General features: G+C 42.6%; 1 protein-coding gene across 4 annotated transcripts in view; it reads right to left on the bottom strand.

Moving 5' to 3' along the window:
• The window catches only part of PTPN11 (protein tyrosine phosphatase non-receptor type 11), a 78,449-nt gene that overhangs the window by 5,650 nt on the left and 47,770 nt on the right, over positions 1-25,029 (bottom strand). For 2 of the 4 annotated variants that reach the window (XM_030860492.2, XM_060310447.1), the window contains exons 8-14: positions 22,399-22,478; positions 22,114-22,272; positions 17,786-17,917; positions 13,528-13,694; positions 12,549-12,616; positions 11,903-12,054; positions 1,421-1,533 (exon numbers count right to left, since the gene is read on the bottom strand). In XM_030860492.2, coding sequence (XP_030716352.1) covers positions 1,421-1,533; positions 11,903-12,054; positions 12,549-12,616; positions 13,528-13,694; positions 17,786-17,917; positions 22,114-22,272; positions 22,399-22,478 — 871 coding nt within the window. The remainder of the gene's footprint in view (positions 1-1,420; positions 1,534-11,902; positions 12,055-12,548; positions 12,617-13,527; positions 13,695-17,785; positions 17,918-22,113; positions 22,273-22,398; positions 22,479-25,029) is intronic. The other 2 variants (XM_030860493.2, XM_060310448.1) reach the window with 1 other exon arrangement.

Here is a 25,029-nt window from a genome sequence, read left to right as displayed (position 1 = left end):
GGGCTGGTCAGAGAGGAACAAGCTGAAACAAGCAGCAGGGGCCGGGGTCTCCTGGGTCTGCACCCTACAAGGGGGACAACGGGAACGGAGAGGCAGAGAACCTATTAGTCACAGGCAGGCCACTGGTAAAAAGGGAGTCGTCAGAGCTAATTCTGTTGAGCCAACATGTAGGGAAAGCTTTCTGGCAAGGACTCGGAGCCCTGACGTGCTGGTTCCACTGCAAATCACTGCAGATAGCAATTTAAAATCAACTTTCCCCATCAGTCTGCTGGGAAAGAAAAAAGCATGCAGAAGGAAGAGGCGGCTTGGTGGAGAGCATACTTTTGCTATATAATTTCATTTCAATGTTAAATAGAAAGCAAATGTAAATACGAGCCTCATATATGTTATCAAAAACATTTATATAGAGTATTAAAGCCAACAGGGGTTTAAAAATCCACATCAGAAGCAAACAGGGATAAGACTCCTAGGGGAAAATAAAAAGTAAATGTTATACCAGAGAGTGACTTTAGGATATACAGAAAAAAAATAACTTACAATTGTTATTCACATAATCGATTTAACGAATATTTTCTTATCACATGTTTTAGTTTAAACATGGAGTTGGCAAAGTTTTTCTGTACAGGACCAGACTAAAAATAATGTAGTCTCTGTGGGCCATACACGGTCTCTGTCATGTATTATTCTTTGTGTGTGTGTGTTTTTAATAACCCTTTAAGAACCGTCCATGAGCTGTACAAAAGCAGGCCGTGGCCCGGATTTGGCCTGGGGGCTGTAGTTTGCTAACCTGGTTTAAATACCCACAGTAGATTTCTGCTGACTGTGGAAAATTAGACCATGATTGTGTTGACACAATGATGGTCAATTTACTTGCTTTTACATAGCCAAGAGTCTTGACTCATCAAAAAGGGTGTTACCTACCTCTGCAACAATCCACACCCCATCAAAAGAAAAATTAGATTCTTGGGACTTCCCTGGTGGCGCAGTGGTTAAGACTCCGCGCTCCCAATGCAGAGGTCCCGGGTTCAATCCCTGGTCAGGGAACTAGATCCCACATGCCACAACTAAGGTTTGCATGCCACAACCGAGGAGCTGGCGAGCTGCAACTAAGGAGCCTGCCTGCCGCAACTAAGACCCAGCACAACCAAATAAATAAAATACTTTTTAAAAATTAGATTCTCCTTGGAGAACCAGCACTTGATATCTGTACAGTCCTGTAGACTCCTAGCCAGTGTAGCAAGCAGCCTTCAGTTTAGGTCAACTAAAATTTAGTTTAGCTAGCCACTGGCACACTCAAGAACCAGTTAGGCAACAATAACGTGCACCAAGGAAAGGCATGTGCTGCAAAGACGTATCATTTTTTAAAGCTTTTCTATAGGAGTATGTTCAGGTAGAAAGATTTTCCTTCATTTCTACTTACTCTGCACAGGACGGCGTTGGGGTACAAGGTGGGAGGGGACTCTGATCTCCAGTTGCCTGGTCCGTCAGGGAATACTTAATATTTGTGTATTCGTGCCCTTTCCTCTTGCTTTTCTGCAAAGTGAAGATTGCATGTGTGAAGAACTGTGACTTTTTTGAGGGAATGGAGAAGTCAAAAAGGCATTTCATTAAAAAGAAAAAAAGAGAGAGAGAGTTTGACAGACAGACAAGTTGGACCCTGAATACTGGTATGTTGACCAAATGTCAGGGAATTCACCTCCTTCATGTAAATACATCATATGGGTGAAATGGACCTTTGAACCATACAATTCAAAAGCAGAGAGTCATGCAGTAACAACTTACTGTATTAAATGAAATGTACCTGTTTCTGGACTAAGAGAGAATTCACACGTTCTTTGACACATTAGCATCCAATCATTTCATAGTTCACTTGCAACACATTTAATGATTTTCAAGTAAACAGGTGGGAAAAGAGTTTCAGAAATAAACGCACTCCAAGTAAAAACTGCACACAGGTACAAAAGATGGCAGCTCTTAGCAGAATAATACACTTTATCGTATCGTCCCCACCCCACCCCACTCCAGAAAAAACTCCAGCACATTTAAAACTTTACTTTCAGCCCAATGATTCTCTGGGGGAAAAAAGGCAGAGAAAACCAGTAAAATGTAATCTCATTTCAGATACAGAATGAACTGCATTAGGTAGGACTCTAGTTAGATGATTTATCATTCTTTCCTCCTAAATTCACCCAGAAACAACGAATTCCGAAAATCTAATCCATCAAGTTATCTTCATTATATAATGCTGCCTTCATTACAGGATTATTCAAGACACAGTAAATGTTAGAAAGAGTATCCGTATCAAATACTGACGTAGAGCAGTGACTCTCATTCACTGTTGTTGAGAGGGTGAACTGGTGCCATCACTCTGGTACACAACTGATAGTACCAACTAGTTAGTATCCGGTAATGATGAAAAGGCACATATATTTTACAACGTTGAACATTTACTTCTTGAGAAACTCACGCACCCAATCCTAGAAAGAGCTGACAAGGATGTCCAGTGACGTGCTATTCCTAACAATGTTCACCAAGAGAACACTGAATACCTCACAATGAATACCTCACATTCATATCACGAAATAATATGCAACAGTGAAGAGGAAAAGTGTGTGTGTGTGTGTGTGTGTGTGTGTATCAAAACAGATTACATACACAATGTTAGGTGGAAAAACACAAACTGCAAAACAATGAAACAGTATATCATCTTGCTAAACATTCTAAACATAAAAACAATGTCATATATTGTATACAGATATTTGTATTTAAAAATTTTTAAATACAAAAAGAGACTGCAAGGCTAGTTACTGCCTTGGGGTTCCGAGGGTGAAGATGAGGGGTGGCCCTGGGGGTGGGTGTCAAATGGAATCTCAGCCATATAGTGGTTACACTTGATTGCTTTTAAAAAGAAAAAAGATTTGAAAGAAATGTGACAAAAGGAAATGGTCTATTATGGGTGTGGTACTGAATGTTTTAAATTTTTCAAGATAAAATGTAAAGCATAAAAGAAATTTAAATCCACCAGTGGAATTTTTTTTTCCTCTCCTTTCTCAAAACTCACCAAAAACAGCTAAATAAAAAATGGAAAATCTTACTATACATAAAACAAGGGAATGCTACAACTCCAATCTACAAACTATAAAGTGTCTCTGATATAGTACTGTGAAAACTGGACCAAAATAAGAAGGAAGCTGAGAAGTAACACATACCCCTCAGATGGTAGCAGGAAAAAGAAACCCCTGAATGTCACTGTCCCAGGAGTGAAAGGTCTGGAGCTGAGCCATGGCAGGCCATAGGAGAAGTGGGGGAAGGCTTGTCAAGAGCCAGTTCAACACAGTAGAAAGGCCCACAGTCTGAAGAGCCTTTTCTGCCGTCCACTGCCACCCTCCCAGCTGAGGTGGCCTAGAGGAGAGGCAGGGTATGAGGGAGCATTATTAACCCCTCTGACTCTACAGGCATTGCAAAGTGTCAGAATGACCCCCTGAACACCAACACACGGATGTGCTCCCAGGGCGAAGGTAACAGGGCACTGAGACAACAAACCCAAGCAAAGTTGTGGACCTCCTCAGCCACCCTGCCTCCCCTCGCTATGGACTATCCGGTAATGAAGAGGTCAGCACAGAGCCTATATAAAGAAGGGGGGGAAGGTACAAAAAGGAAAAAGGGAGCAAAGAGCAAAAGGCAGATGGAGAAAACACATCAAAAAAGAACCTAAACAAAGAAAGAAGAAAAGATGAACACAAATAGTTCTGCCTTAATATCATAGACTTTACAGACATGGGCTTTCTTAAAAAAGAGCGTAAATAAGAGATTATATGACAACAGAGGAGATGAAAAGCAAGCTGGCGAAGCAACAAAAGGAAATAAAAGAAAGACACGAAGTATAGTAAGTTCAAGTCTAATTAGAGGTAGCAAAAAATTAAATAACTAAGAACATAGAAAGGGACATTGTAAACAGTCTAGAGGAAAACATATTTTTTAAACTATTAATAAAATACATAAAAGTGATGGAGAAAGCTATTAAGAGATTTGATATATATTATGGAATTCCTGAAGATGGGAACAAATAAAACATAAAAAAATATTCTAGGACATAATGCAAGAAAATGTTCCAGAAATCTCAAAGGAAAAAAAAATCTGAACCTGCATTTTATTTTATTTATTTATTTATTTATTTGAATCTGCATTTTAAAAGGAAAAACTTCACAATCAATCTCCCAAACATCAACGATAAAGAATATGCCTGGATTGGATCTCCAGGCAGAAAAAGTCAGTCACATATAAGGGGGGATAATCAAATTGACTTTAGACTCCAACACAGCCACATAATTCCAAAAAATCCTGTGGGGAAAAAAAACCCCAAGAATCTTATACCCTACTAAGTTACCCTTCAGATATAAAACTAATGTTCGGACATTTTTAAGCATGCAAAAACTTAGAATGTAATTATTTAAAAAAAAAAAACAGCTAGTAATGAAATCTAGTCAACAGAGATAAATCAAAATCAAACCAAAGAATTCAGAGAAACAGATACCGTGATAAAAGGACTAGAGTTTTGATCTAAATACAGCACTAACACTGAACAACTGTCATAATTACAGATATAAATGTCATAAACCATGACAAAAATCAGGAGATAAAAGAAAAATGTGCTAATTCTCTTTCACAGAGTTAAATATCAATTATTATTACAGTAAAAACAGTTAAAATTTTCTAAGCACTGGCTTTGTGTCAGGCACTATTTGAATATATTATCTCATTTTAATCCTCATAACAACCTTTTGAAATAGATACTATTATTAGCCCTATTTATTATGTTATTTATTATTTATTTTGGCCACGCCACACGGCACGGGGGATCTTGGTTCCCCCACCAGGGATTGAACCCGCGATCCCAGCAGTGGAAGCGTGGAGTTTGACCACTGGACCACCAGGGAAGTCCCAGCCATATTTAACAGATGAGGAAGTGGTGTGCAATTTCTAGTCATAACCTTAAAACAGGGGTTGGCAAACTAATGGCCTATGGACAAATCTAGCCCAGACCTTTTGCAAGGCTTGTAAGAATAGTTACTTCATCACAAGTTTAATAGTTTTTAAAGGGTTGTAAAAAAAGAGAGAGTATGCAACAGAGACCATATGTAACTGGGAATCCTAAGAGACTCACCGTCTGACCCTCGACAGAGAAAGTCTGACTCCTACATTAACAGGCAACTGCTTGCCCTCCACTTCCTCCTACTCTCTGCAACCATGTGAAAAAGGAAACATCCTAAAGGACAGTAGAGGGACAAGACCAAATGTACCTGGGTCCCTGGATGAACCTAGGTCCCCGCCCTATACCCTCTGATCCCCAAATTGCCTGCCAGCTTGGACTTCTCTATAGAGAAATAAGCTTCTACCTTGTTTAAGGCACTATTATTTAGCCTCTGTTAAAGCAGCCAAACCAATTTATTATAAATTGCAGTCATTACAGAACTTATAGTCTAGGGAAGAAGTTGCAAAAAAGAAATCCGAGGAGAAAATGTTTCATTGAGTCTATATAGTATTTGAATTTTTTGAACTGGTTTTAAAAATTTAAAGTCCTGGGCTTCCCTGGTGGTGCAGTGGTTGAGAGTCCGCCTACCGATGCAGGGGACACGGGTTCGTGCCCCGGTCCGGGAAGATCCCACATGCCACAGAGCGGCTGGGCCCGTGAGCCATGGCCGCTTGGGCTATGCGTTCGGGAGAGGCCACAGCAGTGAGAGGCCCGTGTACCGCAAAAAAAAAAAAAAAAAAAAAAAAAAAATTTAAAGTCCTTGTGAATAATCACCTCTGAACAGCAGCCATACACTTTTTAGCACTGAAATGCTGACTTACATAAGAAGTAATTTTTTTAAAGATACAATATAATTTAAAATTAAATATTAGCTGGAAGAATTGACAGAGAGCATCACTTACTTAAAAGTTTTAAAATCCTAACTCTTTTTTTTTTTTTTGCGGTACGCGGGCCTCCCACCGCTGCGGCCCCTCCCGTCGCGAAGCACAGGCTCCGGACACGCAGGCCCAGCAGCCATGGCTCACGGGCCCAGCCGCTCCGCGGCACGTGGGATCCTCCCAGACCAGGGCACGAACCCGCGTCCCCCTCATCGGCAGGCGGACCCTCAACCACTGCGCCACCAGGGAAGCCCCTAACTCATTTTTTTAAATAAAAAATTTAAATATACAATAAATAAACTGAAGCATAAAGATGCTTTCTACTCAACACTTTTTTAAAAATTGTGGTTTAAAATAAAACACATGAGATATATCCTCTTTACAAAACATTATGTGTACAGTATAATATTGTTAACCACTTGCTATTGGTGTACAGCAGATCTCTAGAACCTCATCATCTTGCATGACTGAAACTCCATCCCCCCATTTCTTTCTCCCTACTACACACTTTCTTGAAAATCAAAATCAATATTTCTACATGAAGTGATGACAAAAGAATTTTCCAATGAGGAATAATTAATGCAAATGGAACAGGAATTATTTTTAAAAATCATAGCAGCTCGAGGAATAACATAAAAATGCTGGAGCTTTTTAGCTTATTTTGGAAAAACAAGAAATAAAACTGATTCACAAGTCAGATGGGTTTGTTTCTCGGAACCATGACAGCCCAGGCTGTCTTATAGATCAAGAAAAATTCTCAGGGGGTAGGGGCTGTTTTGTTCCATTTTGTTTTATTTTGCTTTGAGGAGTGGAGGGAAATTTATTTCAGAGGAGGTCTAAAAAAATGATCTGAAATTTATCTATCCTCCACTGGAATTCAATGACATAGCATGGTTACCAAGTCGCTTGCAATGTTTATAAAAAATCTTATGGTCTTGTCAACTGACACACAGCCAAGGTTGAAAGGAGGAACCAACCATGAGGCTCTAAAATCATCTGGTATTAACTATCTTTCCATGTGAGTAAACCCAGTTACATTCTTAAACCTTAAATTACAAAAAAGCCCAAAAGCCCAGAGCAGGGAGAGAGTAAAATGAAAATGCTCTTGTCTAAGTTACAGAACAACAAGATGATGCATCCAGGGTGCTCTGGGCTCAAATGTCAGGATTACAAACACCCTGACTCCTTCCACAACTAATCACAGAATCTTACTGGTTCTACTCTCCCTGGGCTCACTATCAGCCCCTGCTATCCTGTCCAAACCACCATCAGTTCTCACTGACGCTGGTCCCCCTGCAGCTGCTCAAGCCTCGTGCCCACCCAGCCTTCCCTCTCAAGCCAGGGCCCTCTTTTTAAAATGACAATCTCTTTTTTTTCATAAATTTATTTATTTTTTATTTATTTATCTTTGGCTGCGTTGGGTCTTCGTTGCTGTGCGTGGGCTTTCTCTAGTTGTGGTGAGCGGGGCCTACTCTTCGTTGCACTGCACAGGCTTCTCACTGCGGTGGCTTCTCTTGTTGCGGAGCACGGACTCTAGGCGCGTGGGTTTCAGTAACTGCGGCACGCGGGCTCAGTAGTTGTGGCTCGAGGTCTCTAGAGTGCAGCGTCAGTAGTTGTGGCGCATGGGCTTAGCTGCTCCACGGCATGTGGGGATCTTCCCGGAGCAGGGATCAAACCTATGCCCCCTGCATTGGCAGGGGGATTCTTAACCACTGTGCCACCAGGGAAGACCTGAGGATCTTTTTATGTCATTCCCCTGCTTCAAGATCCTCAGTGATTTCCCATTTTCCTTAGGATAAAGTTTTAAATCCTCAATATGGCCTGCAAGACCCACCCCCTCGAAATCTGGCCTCTGCTGACTTTTCTAATCTCACCCAACACGCCCCATGCTCTCCCTCTAACTCCTTCTGCTCCATCGTACGGATTTATTTCCATTTCAGGAACATGACTATTTATATTTCCAGGATCTGGCACAGTGCCTGGCACATAATACAACTGACTTTAATTAATGCAGGAATGAATAAACAAATGAACAAATGTGAGAACACCTTTTTATTGAACCAAGGAGATTATGGAAGATATGTGAAGAAGCACAAGGCTAGGGAAACAAATAAAACAGGACAAATGGAGGCATGGCCTCATGCATATGTGTGTGTGTGTGTGTGTGTGTGTGTGTGTATATACACACACACGTGCGCGTGCGCACGCGCACACACACGCACACACATATATATATGAGAGAGAGAGAGAGAGAGAGAGAGGGATTATATATAGAGAGCTAGACAAGAGGAGTAATTAATTTGCTAATTAGCAATTCAAAGAATATTATACCAGTACAAACAAACATACCCAGTATCCAGATCTTGGCTTTGAAATACCACTCTTCAGTAAGAAGCATCAGGGCTCCTTAGAAAACTGGCTGGGAAAGTACAAGATGAACCTAGATCATCTTGTGGTGTCAAAAAGGGTAAGGAAGTAATCAAAAATGGGAACATATCAAAAAAACACAGGGGGAGGGAGACGCAACAGGGAAGACATATGGGAACATATGTTTATGTATGACTGATTCACTTTGTTATAAAGCAGAAACTAACACACCATTGTAAAGCAATTATACCCCAATAAAGATGTTAAAAAAAAAAAAAAAAAAAAAAAACACAGGAACCAACTCGAAAAGGTTCCCACTAGGCAAATTTGGGACAGTTTAAGCAACAGAATAAGTAACAGTAATGGACTATAACCCATTCTGACATAAATAAATGAATGAATAAATAAATAAGGAAGATGGGAAAGCTATTTCTTATAGTAGGCTTCCATCTAATAAATGAAAAGGGAATGGTGAAAAGAGAAAATCACCATTGGGCAAATGTCACAGTGGTAATTTTTCCTGGCAAGAATCGTGAATGAATATAAAACTGGTAGGCAAAAAGTATGATGAAAAATTGTTCATTTATATAGTTTCTTGTATCTACCTACAAGATATTAATTAAAAAGGGAAAGACAGCAACGTAACAGTGGGGAAATCAGACAGACAACACCTTAATCAAGTGATCAAAGTTAACACCGTCAGGAGTGAAACAAACCAAGAGGGAGCTCATGATGTGATGTACCAGGAAGGACACAGCATCACTTCTGCGACCGTCCTGTCAAAAATGCATGACCTGAATCTCATCAAGAGAACACATCATACAAATCCAAACTGAGGAGCATTCTACCAAGCAACTGGTCTGAACCCTTCAAAAATGTCAAGGTCATGAAAGATAAAGATTGAATACTGCTCCAGATTAAAGGAGACTAAAAATACATGACAGCTAAATGCACCACGTGACCCTGAACCACACGAAGGATATTAGTAGGACAAATTGGCAAAATCTGAACACGGTCTATAGATTCGAAAATAGTTACTGTATCAGTGCTAATTTCCTGATTTTGATAATTTTACTATGGTTATATAAGAGAATGTCCTTATTTCTAGGAAATACACATCAGAGTATTTGGAGGCAAAGGGACATTAATGTTTGCAACCTACAAATATTTCATTTAAAAAATTATATAGGTATATATAAAGCTATTTATATATGTGTGTGTGTGTATATACATATGGAGAGAGAGAGAGAATATGAATCAGTGATAAAGTAAATGTGTTAAAATGTTAACAGTCAGGAAAGGTGGGTGAAGGGAATTCCATTATACTGTTTCTGCAAGTAAAAAAAAAATTGTTTTAATTCTGAAATGGAAGTTAACAAAAGAAATCTACTTCCAAGTAAACAGCAGAGTGTGAGAAGATCCATTTATAAAGAGCTGAGAATTTTCTCAGTCTTGCTCATTTGCATTTCCTCTAGATTCCCACCTGTTTCTGCATTTCCTCCTTCCAATGCTGTCTGTTTCTCTACTGTCTTTTCTTTTTTTCATTTATCCCTCTGTAGCACATTCTTCCACTCCCAAAGGTCCTTAATGCTTCATAATTTTGGAAATGACTGTATTTCAAAATAATTAATTATCCTAAATGAGTTTTGTTCTTTTGCTTAATTTAAAAATCAGGTGGTTTTAATGTTCTTTTTTTTTTTTTGCGGTACACGGGCCTCTCACTGTTGTGGCCTCTCCCGTTACGGAGCACAGGCTCTGGACGCGCAGGCTCAGCGGCCATGGCTCACGGGCCCAGCCGCTCCGTGGCATGTGGGATCTTCGCGGACCGGGGCACGAACCCGTGTCCCCTGCATCGGCAGGCGGACTCTCAACCACTGTGCCACCAGGGAAGCCCGGTTTTCATGTTCTTAAGTCTGCCACTTAAACCTTCTGCTAAAATAAAGTACTTCTTACTTTACCACTAAATCAAGTAGCAAGTTCCTACACTGAATCAAACAATACAATGCAGAAAACAACATAGTACAGGATCTAATTTTTAAAAATAAATATAATCTAAGCCTACATATATTTAGGCTACATAAATCCAAAGGCTCATGTACCAAATAGTAGTTCATGTGCTGACACATATTGGCACCAAAAAAGTATTGGCTGAGTGGATGAATGCATGCATGCATTCTAGTACTCTTGGGGTGGGATTACCAGGGACATTCAGTTTCTATCGTCTACATTCTGTAGACTACATTCTGTCTACATTCTACCTCTCCTACCCCTCACCTCCAATAAAAGAGCAGCGATAAAAGTTTTTTGTTTTTTTTTTAAGTAGTTCCTAAATCCAAATTACAACTTCAAATTCAGGGTCAGAGGGACCATATATGGTAATGGGAAGATCTGAAGTGCCAGAAAAGCTGGGAGGGAAAGTCCCTAAATTCTCCAGAACAAGAAGAAAGACCAAAGCTTCTGAGTGAAATAGAGAGCTTTCCCCCCAGCTTTTCTGAACAAGACTACATTATGTTCTTCATGATATTCCCGAATAACTTCCCATTTGTACCAACTGTACTATCCTCTCTTGTATTTATTAGGAGTCCTTCTCTTTGGGCAGCTTTATGCTTTAAGTATTCCTGGCCCAAATTAATATAACTGGAAGACAAATATAAAATAGCCTACAGTAACCATCTAAACAGTTCATAGCACTTACAATAACACAAAGTCAGACTTAAAGCAGTAAAGTTCAAAACCAGTAGCTTGTTAACTATTTGGCGGTAGCTTTCTATACACACACTGCTTCTGAAGATGTTTTTGTACAAGGAAACAATCTAGTGAGTATTTCTGTGTGGACTGAGAACCTACTAAACTAACTAACTGGCTAACCACACTTTGATAACGTGGCTGCTATGCTGCTGGGCTAGAAATCTTTCAGTTAGGTGGCAGGTCCTATTTTGAGAAGCTGAGTTTTCTGGAAGGCAATAAACAGGGTAAAGCAGGCAAACCCTGTTGATGTTTAGACACCATCCAGTCTGCAGCACAGCAATGGGGCTGGGGCTGGGGCTGGGGAGGGAGATAAGCCTAAGCTCCGGAAAGAGCAGTCTCCTCAATCCTCTTTAACTCAGATTTGTGTCTGTTATGAATAGCTTCCAATGGAAAGGCACCAATGCCACATTGTTCTTCATTATGCATGGCTTATTAAAATTGAAATTTTACTGTTTCCAACTCGACCAAATTGGTGGTTCAAACCCCCATGTGCTATTAAGAGTGAGGCGTTCATTTAAGAGATGGAATCAGGATGAATATCGCCTGGACCAAAAGTGGAACAGGCTGGAAACTTTGAGGCTTTGCGTTCTAAGCTTGCCGTGTGAGCCTGGGAAAATCCCAATTTTTCTGTGGCTGTTTCCCCAATCTGTCAGGCCTGGTGCTCCTTCCTGAGCTACTCCATACTGAAAAATCAGAGCTGTGAAGTAGGGAATAATTCGTTTCCAGAGAGGCCCTTCCTGGTTGGGAACTTGTTTCACCTTTTCAAAGAAAGACAGTTATCTATCAGAGCCTGTCCTTTTGCATGGAAGGAGAGCATATCCAAGCTGCCCAGAGAAAACCACTGAAAATCCACACGCCAGCCTTCTAGGCTTGGTACCTGCTCTTCTTCAATCCTGCGCTGTAGTGTTTCAATATAATGCTGGACGGCCATATAGATGAATCGGTACTGTGCTTCTGTCTGGACCATCCCTGACCTCTGAGACCGCACCATCTGAATGGTTTTGGGAACGTCAATGTCACAGTCGACACCTACAAAGCAAGCACCATGGAGTATCAGGATAAACTGCAGAGACAATGTGAAGTGGTTTAATGCACAACTGTTAGCAGACTCAGAGATAAAGCAAACTTAGTCTTTAATGTTCTAACCGAACATGTTCCAAGGGCTACAGCACTGGCCTTCTGACCAATACCAAGGATCCTAGAAGATTACAGCGTAAAGAGTCAGCAGTGAGGGGTCCCTCACGTTCCAACAGCACCGTCCCATACCATCAGCAAGGCAGTTGCATGTTCAACAAAAGACCAGAGCAGTGGCACCCACAGCTCCTAGGCTTTGTTTTATGCCAAAAGCTCAAACAGCATCACTTCTGTTCTCTGGCAAACATACTGAAAGCTGAAGTCTCCGGCCTAGATTTTTGTGAAAATATTTTAACATTCAATTCTCTTCTACAGGCTACTTTCACTAGTACTTTCCTTCCATAAACTGAAAACAGGAACTGTAGCTTCTTGTCCTCCAGATGACCTACCTTTCTCTCTGATGATGTCAATAAGAATATCAATCACAATGAACGTCCCTGTTCGGCCAATTCCAGCACTGTGGGCAGAAGGATGAAGAGCGAGGACAACGGAGTCATTCATGAGGGTTTTATATGCAAAACCAAGCTATTAATATTAACAGAAACAATGTCTGCTCTTGGGAGTGTTTATTAGATTGTCCATTTATATTTGCAAATATATTAGCAAAGAGCACGGGGCTTTGGACTCAGTCCATCCTACACTTGGAGTCCAGCTTCTCCAGCACAATGTGCCTGAGGCCACTCCCTTAACCTCTCTGACCCTCAGTTTCCTCATCTGTGAAATACGTTGTTGTGAGGATCAAATACGAGTAACGGATGAAAAAGCACTGAGCTCAGATGCTGGTATAGAGCAAGTGCTCAATAAAAGGGAGCTTTTAAAGAACTGAATAAACAACGTTTCACACACATCTACTTGCATATGAAAGAGATTTAGGAAACCAAACTTTCCCCAGTATAATCATGAAACCTAAGCTTGGGCACCAGCAGCCTGCAAACTCTGGTGCAGAGGCCATGGGCCTGGCTTCTAGAAGCCTGGATGGGGAGCGGTCCGAATCTTCTGAAGCAAACAAGTATATTGTCAGGGGAAAAAACATACCTCATTTCCATGGAAAAAGAGAACAGAAGCACAATCAAAGAGATGAATCCTAAATTATTATATTAACAAAGAAAACCAAGCAAACATTACCAGACTAAGGGCTCCTTGAGAATAAGGACTGTTTACCACCCTGTGCCCCACCACCCCCAGGTACACGGTGGTCCCGTAGGATCTAGAAGAAATGTACTTTGGGTCAAAGTGGTCCCTTAATGCCTCAAACAGAGATTAAATTTTTCCCTCAGTTAAAGAGCTGGGGATGGGCAGGTAAAAACAAGCCCCCTGGGCATCAGGACACGGGACAGGCAGCGCCCTAGAGGTGGGAGGGTTGGTCACCTGCAGTGAACCACCACAGGCCCCGCGTCCGTGATGCTCTCCTGCTTATGGTGGACCTCCTCCAGGAAGTCCAGCACGCCCCCGGGGTCACTGGGTACTCCGTGGTCCGGCCAGGTCCGAAAGTGGTATTGCCAGACCGTTCTCTCCGTATTCCCCTGGAGTAGAGCCAAGAAAAACCAGAAAAGAATTAAATAAATCAAGGGGTTGAGGACTCGTCTGGTCCCCATCTTTCCCAGATCCTACATGAGCCAGGGGACCAGGCCCGCACAGAGCCTCCTCACACACTGTTTACAGGTCCCCTGCACGAGTTTCCCAGATCTCTCCTCCTTTTGGGTCTGGCTGAGCAATCCTGGAGGCAACCCTTGGCCTCTGCCATAAGAACCAAGATGTCTTGTACAGCTATTTGTTCTTCAGGAAACTACAGCCTGAATCGGTCTCTGAATCCTCAGCCAGGGGCAGATGAGGTCCCTGACCCTCTTCATCCAAGTGCAGCTCTACCTGGGAGGCAACTGAGGCCTCTGGGACTCAGGGCTCTCCTCCCACCAGAAGAGAAAACGGGTATTCCCTCAAGCACTTGTTCCTCTTTGTCTTTTCGTACCTGGCCCTCCTCCCCTCCCCCAACACACACTTTTATTATAATATGATATTTAAACCTCTGTTTGCTGCAAAGCAGATAAGAAGACAGGCTTTGCAATCAGATGGGTGGATTTAGGCCCAAACTTCAGGATTCACACTCACTGCGGCCCCTGGACATCTCTAAGCCTCAACTTCTTCATTTGCCGATGGAGATAAGAATCTCTCAGTCACAATACCATTGTGAGGACTAAACAACGTCAATTAAACACACAGCCACTGCGCAGGAGACAGTTAAGAGACTCAGCACACTGGTGCTCTTCTGAGGACTGACATTAATAAAGGTCAGCAAGGGTACCAAGACCACAAAAAACCAAAAAGCATCGTGTTCTGGGTCTACCCAGATTAGATCACTGTAACGGCACTATTTGTTACTACATCTTCTTCCGACATATCTGGAGACAATCCAAGCTAAGTAACATTTTTAAAGGGGATTTAAAAAAAGAGAGAGAGAGTATAACTAGACCAGTGTCCACCACCAGTAACCTTCAGAACATCCAGGGAATCTGAACCACAATCAAGATCCTTTCTTGAATTATGTGCATTTAATTTGCTGAGCCAGAAAAAGATTTTTCTGGATGTTACCAGTGAGCTAAAGATCAGGGGGCTACCAGGGTCACAGAAAGGACAGGGAACGAGAGAGATCCAGCGCCCGGAGCATCCTTGCTCCTCGTCCTTCGTAAATGGCCACTGAGGTCTCTGCTCCCACCCCTCCTTCCCAAGCAATCAGGAGGCTTAAATGAGATCATGTGATAGCACTTTAGAAAACATGGAATGAGCTCTACAAAACAGCAGATAATCTGTGACCAGCAATTCTGGAGAAATGATTGGTCCCATGTCAGCGCCTGCATCCGAGGGTGCAAAACACAAACCCAAACGCCAACATTTCCCGTACCTGCTCCTCCCAAATCTCCGATAACCAGAAGATGGATGGTTTATCACTAAAACTGAATAAAAATCCACCTGCTACTGAGAAACACCTGATGATGAGAAGATGGGTAGTTTATCACTAAACCTGAAGAAAAACCTATCCAGAATCTTTGTCCGATGTCCTCTAAATCTCTGTCTCATTTCTGCTGGACAACTCCTCTCTCAGTCTCTGCAATTGAACCTCCACCCTCTCCCCACAACTGCACCCCCGCTGACATCAGAAGTTTGACATCCCACCCTGGACCACATCTGCCAAGGCTTCCAGCTCACTTCAGTCCCCCGACCACCTCATGGAACTCACCAGACCACTGAGCCCCTCCATCCACCCTCTGCCTGCCTCCTCCTGCCCTTGCTGCTGGCTTGCCCAGCTCAGATTCCACGCACTCTCCTCACAGCCACTCTCCAACACAGACCTCCACTCCCTCCACCCTCTCTCCATCCACTGCACACACAAACACACACACCCCGCCCCACCCCAGCAAAGCCCCAAGCCTGGACGAACCTAACCACCCACTTTCTCTGTTTTGTACCCAAGGAACAGAGTGTCCTTGGAGAAAACTCACACCAGGTGACTGGTATCACTGAATGTTCATCTTCACCACCTCAATGGGCACTCAGCACTGCCCAGAAATTTACTGGATTTCTTGCTTTGCTACACAATGACTATTTCATCCTTTCCCCACTTTCCTCAAACATTTCGCCTCTTCTTATTCCCTTTGAATGTCAATGGATGGCCTTGCCTCAGGCCTGATAGAGAATTTAGAGCAAATCCCTGTCAGCTCCCCTCCCTATATCTGTGGCCACCTTCTCCTCTTTCCCTCCTGTGGCCAAGAAGTGCTACCCCCATCGATCAAAGCCAACCCATCCACGATGCTCTAGATCCCACGCCCCTCCTCATCCAGCCTCCACCCTTGCCTCCCTGGCATCCTCGCCTTGACGTCTCAAAGGCATCTCAAACTTTACGTGTCCAGCAGGTTGCGCTTCATCCTCCCTCCCTCCTCAAATCTGCTGCAGCCCTCGCCCCTCATTCACACCATCATCAAACCCCTTCACATTTACATCCACAATTATCTCCAGTCAGTCCCCTTCTTTCCATTGCCCCTACCATCTTTTACCCAAACGATTCAAGCCCTACCATCCTGTACATCTTCCAGCTTTTCAGACCTCTGCCACAGTGCCACCGTCCACTCAGACTCAAAACCCTATGACGTCTGATTCCGCCTCCTCCTCCAATAGCCAAACTATCCCTACACGCCCTACAGACTTCACCCCCCCAAGGGGTCTCTCACATCCCTCGCTTCTCTTCTAGAGTTTATTCTGGCATTTTATATCATATTCATTTCCAAAGGAAGGAAAAAGAAGCAAAACGTGGAGAGAGGCCATCCGACCCAGACCTCTGCGGAGCCCTCCTGGTTACAGGCATCCTGGCCACTGGAGTCACTCCATCCCACTCTTCCCTCAGGGGGCTGTAGGACACCTTCCTGGCACCTGTCTCCACATGTGTCCATTTGGCACAAGAACTGTCACGGGTTCAACACCAGCCAATGAATAAAATTTACATTTCTTTTTTTTTTTTTTTTTTTTTGGCCATGCCTGCGGCATGTGGGATCTTAGTTCCCCAACCAGGGATTGAACCCGGGCCCTCTACAATGGAAACACAGAGTCCTAACCCCTGGACCAAAAGGGAAGTTCCTAAAATTTACATTTCTTCACGTGAGAGTTAAGGCTCTTCCCAACTTGGTCCCAACCTCTCTCAACCCGTTTACTCCCTCAATTCCCCACTTGCCTTCATTCCCTGTAAACCCCATTTCCTTGACGCTGGCACTTCAGAACCCTGGCTGACAATGACACTTCATCTGGGAGGCCCTCTCTCCACCATCTTCTCCCACAGAGACCCCGACCTAAAGGCCCACCCTCTTCTGAGACAGTCTCCCTGATGCCCCGGCTGGAAGCCCAGCCTCGGCAGAACTCCAGCACCTTAGACGGGTGTGACAGCCGGTGTCTGCTCGACAGCACAGGACTTTGCATACGTGGCTTCTCTCGGCTACATGACTGCAATTCCCTGGGGACAAAGGCGATTTCGCTTACCTTTGTGTCCCCAGAGGACTTTGAAAAAGTAAGCCCCTCTCACCATGTAATTATAATGAATCCAAATCTTGTTGGATTCAAAGTTAGTCACCCCAGGGACAAACCTGAACTACAAGCAATTAAAAGCTGATGCCATGGAATTTGGTCACTGAATAGGCCTCAGGGCCTTTGCACTCACTGCTCCCTCCGCTTAGAACACTCCTCTCCTGACCCTCTGGATGCTGCTCCACCTTCAGGTCTCAGCTTGCGTGGCACCCCCTCAGAGAAGCCCTCCCTGTTTACTCCATCTCGGGTACCCAGTCACTCTCTAACATACCATCCTGTGGCTTTCACAGCTGGAGCACAATCGGAAAGCTTAGTTGGTTATTTACTCCTTAACCTTCCACCTCCCTAGGCTCTGTGGGGGCAGGGACTGTGCCGGTCTGGTTTGCGATGTATCAGTAGTACCTTGACGGTGCCTGGCACATAGAAGGCGCCTGATAGATGGATGTTACTCAGTGAGTGAACGAATGGCTGAAGGTATGCAGACAGGAGTAACCGCACGACCCTGGATTAGCGCACACCATGCGCAGTTACCAAAGTCTCTAAAGTACGACAATATACTTACTTGTCCAACCTTCGAAAGTTTAAGTTCTCTTAACGTATAGTCATGAGCAGCACTTTCTTTGACGTTCCTAACGCGCATGACCCCGTATTCTTTTAGCGCATACTCATCAGGCCAGTATTTGACACATTTACTCTGGAAGGGATCAGAGAAAAGACAGTTAATCTCTGTGAACTCTGACATGAAAGCCGAAACCAAAAGAAAACCAACGTTCAAGTCTTCCTTGATGACCACTAACATGGAAAACGGCCTGTCTGGTATCTAACTGTTGGGTTTTGAAAGAAGGAAAGAAGAATTCAAAAAGAAAAGCAGGTGTGTGGAGAACCAGGGAGAAGTGGGAAGAGAAAGCTGCTGTTGCAAAATTGCCTAATTTAAGCCACAGGTCCAAGGAGAGTCAGTGTTTGCTTATTTCTCTCTAAAGAACCAAAGAGGCAGAAAGAAGGGGACTACCCAGTATGAGTGTGCTGCCTAGCATGCACTCAGTTCTGAATTCCAGAGATCTACCAGTCACTATGCAGGGAAGGCAAGCAGGGGCTCTGGAGGTGGATGGGCTGCCCAACGAGCCAGACTGTCTGGTCCATTTCCGTGCCAGTGTAGGAGGTCTCCCCGCCTTATCTAACCCAAGTGTGAATAACTCCAGCACAGAAAGGCAGCTGATGGGGTTTTGAACCAGCTGCTTTTTCTATATCCAGATCCATCTGATACCTGCTACACACGTCACCTTCGCTTAACTGGGCGCCTGGGAACGCCAAGCCTGCAATAGCTGCTGGCTTCAGAGCAGGCAGATTGGAGAATATGGCACCAAGGGAACCATTCTGGCTGCCAAAGAGGAAGATATTTTGCTCAATGAGAGATGAGTCTGCGTATCTTTGGTGATATGTCCTGGGCAGAGAATGCCTTTGCGTCTTGTTTTCTCCTGGGAGCAGTCACCCACACCACTCACTTTCAACAACAACCAAGACACAAATATCAGCAAGAGAAATCTACCTTGTGCATTAGGGAGACAGAGAAATTCACTGTTATAAAACGAGAAATCAGAGAGCAGCTGCAGACATCCCCACAGTCAATGACTGAGGGAAAGAAGAAAAACATGGCAGGAGGAAAGGTCAACAGAAGAATTAATGGACAGCGTTTACTTTTCTGCTTAGCATGGCTTATGTGGTCTTTTATGTATTATTCTGAATTCAGCTTTCCCTCCACGATCCTGTAGATCCAAAAACCTCTTTGACAGATTTGACACAATTTTTATTATCCCCAAATAAACACTTTGACTATTAAATGTATGCAATGCTGCCACTCTCCAAACAATTCTGAGGACTGCTGGTCGCTCAAAAGAAGACAAATTAAATCACAACTCCTAACATTGTAGCTGACTCTGCATGTCTGCAATCTACTGTGCCCTCCTCCCAGTTTCCCAAACTCTGATGTAAACCTTGGCAAACAAATTCTAAAATGTGAGTGCTAATACTTTAGCTTTTAAATTAAAGCCCAGGAATCAAAGGGAATTCAGAGTCTGGTTTTTCTTCTGTGCACTGGAGGGGATAACAGGCGAACAAGTTACCAGAAACGCTCGCGGGGAGACTGAAAGCCCATCATGTCCTCCTCTCCAGCAGCAGAGTACAGAGGGAGAATGAGAAAACAGACAAAGGCCGGGAGAAGGAGGTAAGGAGCTGGGGGCAGAGTGACTTGGCCCAACGTCTGTCTATTCTAGGCGTTTCTGGCAGCTCTTCTGAGAGGGACCAATCCTGATCCCTCTGAAGTGACCCGAGAACCCTCTCTTCACAGCCCTCAAGTCCTCTGAGAACAGGTGGCCTCCTACAACTGCAATCAGGCAACAGGCAGGACGGAGGGCTCAGTTTTCCTTTCCATACTTAGAGCCGGTGACACTCACCTGAAGCAAAAACTATGAAGACATTTTAACTTGTCCATTAATTCAAGAACATCTACTGTTACTGCAGGCAGCTGCTAGAGGAAGCCTTTGTTTCACAATGACCAGACCTGGCCTCAAAGGTATTCAAAAGTGTAACAACTAGCAGTACAACAACAAAAATCTTACAAAATCACATTGCCTTTCACAACTGATATGAAAATTACATTAGAAGGGCTAAAATCCAAAATCACCCATCTGTCTTTTTATAGGGTATGACTGCTACATTCCATGCAACTTTTACATAAACCAGTTAAAGTATATCTAAATAAAAAGAACTTTGACTAGAACACAAACAAAAACAGAGAACTTTTCCATATTAAAAAATCCACAATGGATGGGTTCACTTTGGGATAACACACAGAGCTGTCACTCAGTGAGATCTGTCTGCTTCTCCATAGGTGTGGGATGTTATAATTTTTAAAAACCTGAAGTGTCATGAAGAGTGCAGGGAGATGGGTACTAGGCATATGTTGCTTGGGGGGAGTGTACACGGGGACAACCACTCTAGAGGGTAGTTGTCAGAATTTATTAAAATTTACAACATGCAAAAGCAAAAACAATAAATAAACAAGAAAAAATTTAAAAAATTCAAAAATGGAAAAAAAAACAAGAGAAAAAAAAAATTAAAAAATTTTTTTAAAAATTTACAACATGCACATCCCCTATGACCTAGCAATTCTTCTTGACATCTGACCTAGAAAAACACTTACCACATACAAAAGCAAGAACAAGATTGTTCACTTCAGCACTGTTTATAAGAGCAATAACTGAAACATTTAAATGCCTAATATATGACAGTTAAACAAATGGTGGTACATCCATACCATGGAATACCATGCAATTACTAAAAAGAATGAGATAGGCCAATATGTACTAACAGAAGAAGTTAGAACATATATTAGGTGGGGAGAAAAGAAACCAAGATACACAATAAAGTTACTGTATGACAGCACTTTTTCATACAGTACTTGTCTGAAAATAGCACTATATACTTCTATAGGAGCATGTATGTATGTAAATACATATACATGTGCAAATGTAGGTATATAATGCCTATTATACTCATGCATATGCAAATGCCAAGAAGACAGTGTAGAAGAATACACATCAAACTGATAAGAGGGTTTATGTTGGAGGGAACAATTGGGTGGACAAGGGATGGTGACAAAGGTAAGTTTAATTGTAAGGAGTTTGAATGTTTATCTGAATACATTGTCTGGATAGTTCAAATTAATTTTTTAAATGCTTAGAAGTCCTAAGTATAGTTCACATGACAAGTGAAATCAATGTTTATTGATTAGTCCTCTAATCCCCTGAAGGTACCAGACAGGCCTTCTTACACTCCCTTTATGACCTCTGCTTCTGGACACAATGGGGTAACAGAAACTGGATTTATTCTCCTACCTTAAACCACTAAAATGGAAAAATGAAATGACATATATAATAGGATTAGTAACAAGGACATATAAAAAATTATTATAAATATATTCCATATGTTCAAAAGGTACAGTAAATGATGGACATGTTAAGAAGAGAGACATAGGATATATTAAAAAGACTCAAAACTTAAATGAAAAGGGCAATGTCTACTGTGAAAATTACACTGGATAGGATGAACAGCAGACTCTACACTGCAGAAGAAAAGATGAACTGAAACACGTATAGCAAAAGAAACTTATCTAACTTATCCCAAACACAGAGGGAAAAAAGTGAACTGAAAATAAATGAAGAAAGTCTCAGTGAGCTACAGGACAACTTCAAACAGCCTAATATATGTGTAATTGGTATCCCAGGACAGGGTGGGTTGGCAGTTCATGTGTGAAGAAATAGTAAACGTTATTCAAATTTGAAGAAAACTATAAACCCACAGACCCAAGAAGCTCCATGAACCCTAAGAAGAAGAAAAAAAGAAAACTACACCAAAGTACGTCATATCAAATTTCTCCTACTCCCTTTTTTCCAGAGGGTCAGAGTAAGCTTACTGTGTTTACTCAGCTTTTTTTTTTTTAATAAATTTATTTATATTTTATTTTTGGTTGTGTTGGGTCTTCGTTGCTACCCACGGGCTTTCTCTAGTTGCGGTGAGCAGGGACTACTCTTCGTTGCGGTGCGCAGGTTTCTCATTGTGATTGCTTCTCTTGTTGTGGAGCACGGGCTCTAGGCGCGCAGGCTTCAGTAGTTGCAGCACATGGGCTCCACAACGCAGGCTCAGTAGTTGTGGCGCACAGGCTTAGCTGCTCTGCGGCACGTGGGATCTTCCTGGATCAGGGCTCGAACCCGTGTCCCCTGCATTGGCAGGCGGATTCTTAACCACTGCGCCACCAGGGAAGTCCCTATTCAGTTCTTAACATGTTCAACCTGACATGTCCAATACTTCAAAAAAGTAGAGTATATAGCATACCTTTCCTCTCTCCACTTCTTTTGTTGTCATGACAATCACTCGGGAGTTCTCTTGAAATACCATCCGCCAAAAGTCATTCACGGTGTTTTGCAGGCAGCCTTGTGTGGCAATGTAACTCTTTTTGGGCTTTGAGTTGTTGCACTTGGTTTCAAATTCAGGCTAGAAATTTAGGAAGAAAATACTTCAAACATTTGAAAACTGCTCTCAGGCCATGAGGAAGGATTTAAAATACAAAAACTGGCTAGCAATATACAGTCAGAAAACACCACGAGAAACAAAGTTTACCATGATAATGTTTGCATTGATGTAATCTGAAACAGGCTCATTGGGATCACCATCGTGTAGGACAACCCTGGTGTGATCAACTGGAAGAAAAAGAGACCATGGTCACAAAGGTACTGAGACCTCTTCAGGACAAATCAGTTCAAATCAGTTCATCCTCAACGAGTCCAAGTTTTGCTCATTTCATGATAAAACAACATTAAAAACTAAATCCTAAACAATAATCTGAATATGATGCCTCATAATGCTTTCTTTAAGAGAATAAAGTAGCAATGTCAATTCCCTGGTTTTGATAATGTACTATGGATATATAGAATATTATCATTGGGAGAAGCTGGATAAAGGGTACATGGGAGCCCTCTATATATTTTTGTAACTTCTTGTGAGTCTAAAATTATTTCAAAACAAAAGTTATTTTTGTTTTTGGGGGTTTTTTTAGAGGAAGAGTAAACTACAGGTAAATGACATGATGTCTGAGATTTGCTTCAAAACAATTCAGGGAGAGAAGAGAAGTGTATCAGAATATAGATGAATCAAGATTGGGCAGGAGTTGACAATTGTTGGAGCTGGGTGATGGATACGTGTGGGTTCTTTACACTATTCTGTCTACTTTTGAATATATTTTAAACTTTCCATAATAAAAAGGGTGTTTTTTTTAATGAAGTAGAATTAAATACAGTATCTAGACAACAGGATTCTGATGATAGTATCTACTGACCAAATTTTATACAGAAGTACATTACTGATGTTTAAAAAATCTGAGTGTTCTACCGAAGCAACGCATTTTACACTGAGAAATAGTAATAAAGTTGTATGTCTTACTAGAATAATGTTCTTTTGCTTCAGACTCCCCATCTTTAAAGAATATGATGTTAATCAGAAGAAACATCTGATTGGGATCTTTAAGGGAGGAAAGGGCAATAATATTCTATTTATCAATAGATACTGCATACCACTGTTCCCTTCATCTTTTCCTACATCCCCACATCTTACTAATGAGTACCATTTAGACCTCTTGAGCAGAAATGAAAACTTAAGACATAAAGAGGGCAATGCTTCCCCAACGTCATTAGGACCATGCTGTGGCTCAAAATGATTCTCTACAAATTCCTCATTGTCTCTCCTCAGTATTAGAAATGCCTCCACTTTCTCCCATCCTCACCTGCACACATTAAAAATATCTATATGGATGTGATATACATATACACTGTGTGTGCGCACCTATGTATACAGAAAGACTATGCCACACACACACACACACACACACACACACACACGCACACATGGGATGGGTTTACAGTATCTGACAAAATAGCTCTGGCCTGAGGAGACATTACAGCAGTGCTCTCCAATCTGATCATGCTGTCAATAAACTTCAATAATAAAGTTTTTGAACACTGAAATATATATACAATTATAGATACACACAAGTCTTTTTTTTTTTTTTTTTTTTTGCGGTACGCAGGCTTCTCACTGTTGTGGCCTCTCCCGTTGCGGAGCACAGGCTCCGGACGCGCAGGCTCAGCGGCCATGGCTCACGGGCCCAGCCACTCCGTGGCATGTGGGATCTTCCCGGACCAGGGCACAAACCCGTGTCCCCTGCATCGGCAGGCGGACTCTCAACCACTGCGCCACCAGGGAAGCCCCACACAAGCCTTATTTTTAAATTGGGTAAAAACATTATGCATGCTCTGCCATCAAGCTGCACATCAGATTTAAAGTTTACTTTCTTTCTTTTTTTTTTTTTTAGATAAAAGATGTAAATCAAGAGACATTCTAAATGTTCCTTCCCTGTCCCATGGCAGACTGCCTTACCCAGCCCACTCTGGAGACCCTGCATTAGAGCTCAGGGCTAAGAGCAGTGACTTTGGGGGCTCCAGTACCAGTTCTCGCACTCACTCCCACTTGTGACCTTGCTAAAATGGTCCCTAAAATGGGGATAATAAGAACTCCTGCTTTGTGTGCATGGGATACGGATTAAGTGAGATGTGGACTCAGAGTCTAGCACAGAGACAGCATTCAGGGGAGGTGAGCTATCACAACTGTGTGGTGCCATTTCTGGGATCCTCACCCAAGGCCTACATCCTTCTGGGCCTCTTTTTCACTACAGTTCAACTCAGGCTCTACCTGGCAGCACCTGGGTGTTAAAGGAGGTACTGCTTTATGAATATCACAAGGTCTGCTTCTGAGCAAAGCATAGGTATGCACCTGAATCTCCAGTAATTCGAGCTCAAGGGATGAGGGACGTCGGAAAAGATGAAGGGAACAGTTGGAAGAACCCCCAGGAGGAGCTCGTCTGTTCCCCAGATGAGGGAACAGAGCCCCAGAAAGGAGGCGTGCTGTCCCCAAGACCCAAGGGCTGGACGCTGCAAAGCAAGGACACAAGCCTGGGACCCTTGAGCCTGATGGTGAGACCCTGGGAGATGGCAAGCCTTGAGATGATCTCTCCTACGCAGACAAAATTAATTAATAGAAGGAAACAACCACACACTAAGCCTCCCAGTGGCAATTTTACTCCGTAATCAACATCACAGGAACTCAGTGAATGAGGCCATCCATCCCCAAAACAGCTGATTATTTTGGAAACTACTTACAATTAAAAGAAGCTAAGGCCTTGGATCTGCTGAGAAAGCA

This window comes from Globicephala melas, chromosome 13 (genome assembly GCF_963455315.2).
Source record: "Globicephala melas chromosome 13, mGloMel1.2, whole genome shotgun sequence".
Lineage (NCBI taxonomy): Eukaryota > Metazoa > Chordata > Mammalia > Artiodactyla > Delphinidae > Globicephala > Globicephala melas.
The sequence above is the reverse complement of the archived record's forward strand: the minus strand, read 5'-3'. Positions and strand labels throughout refer to the sequence as shown.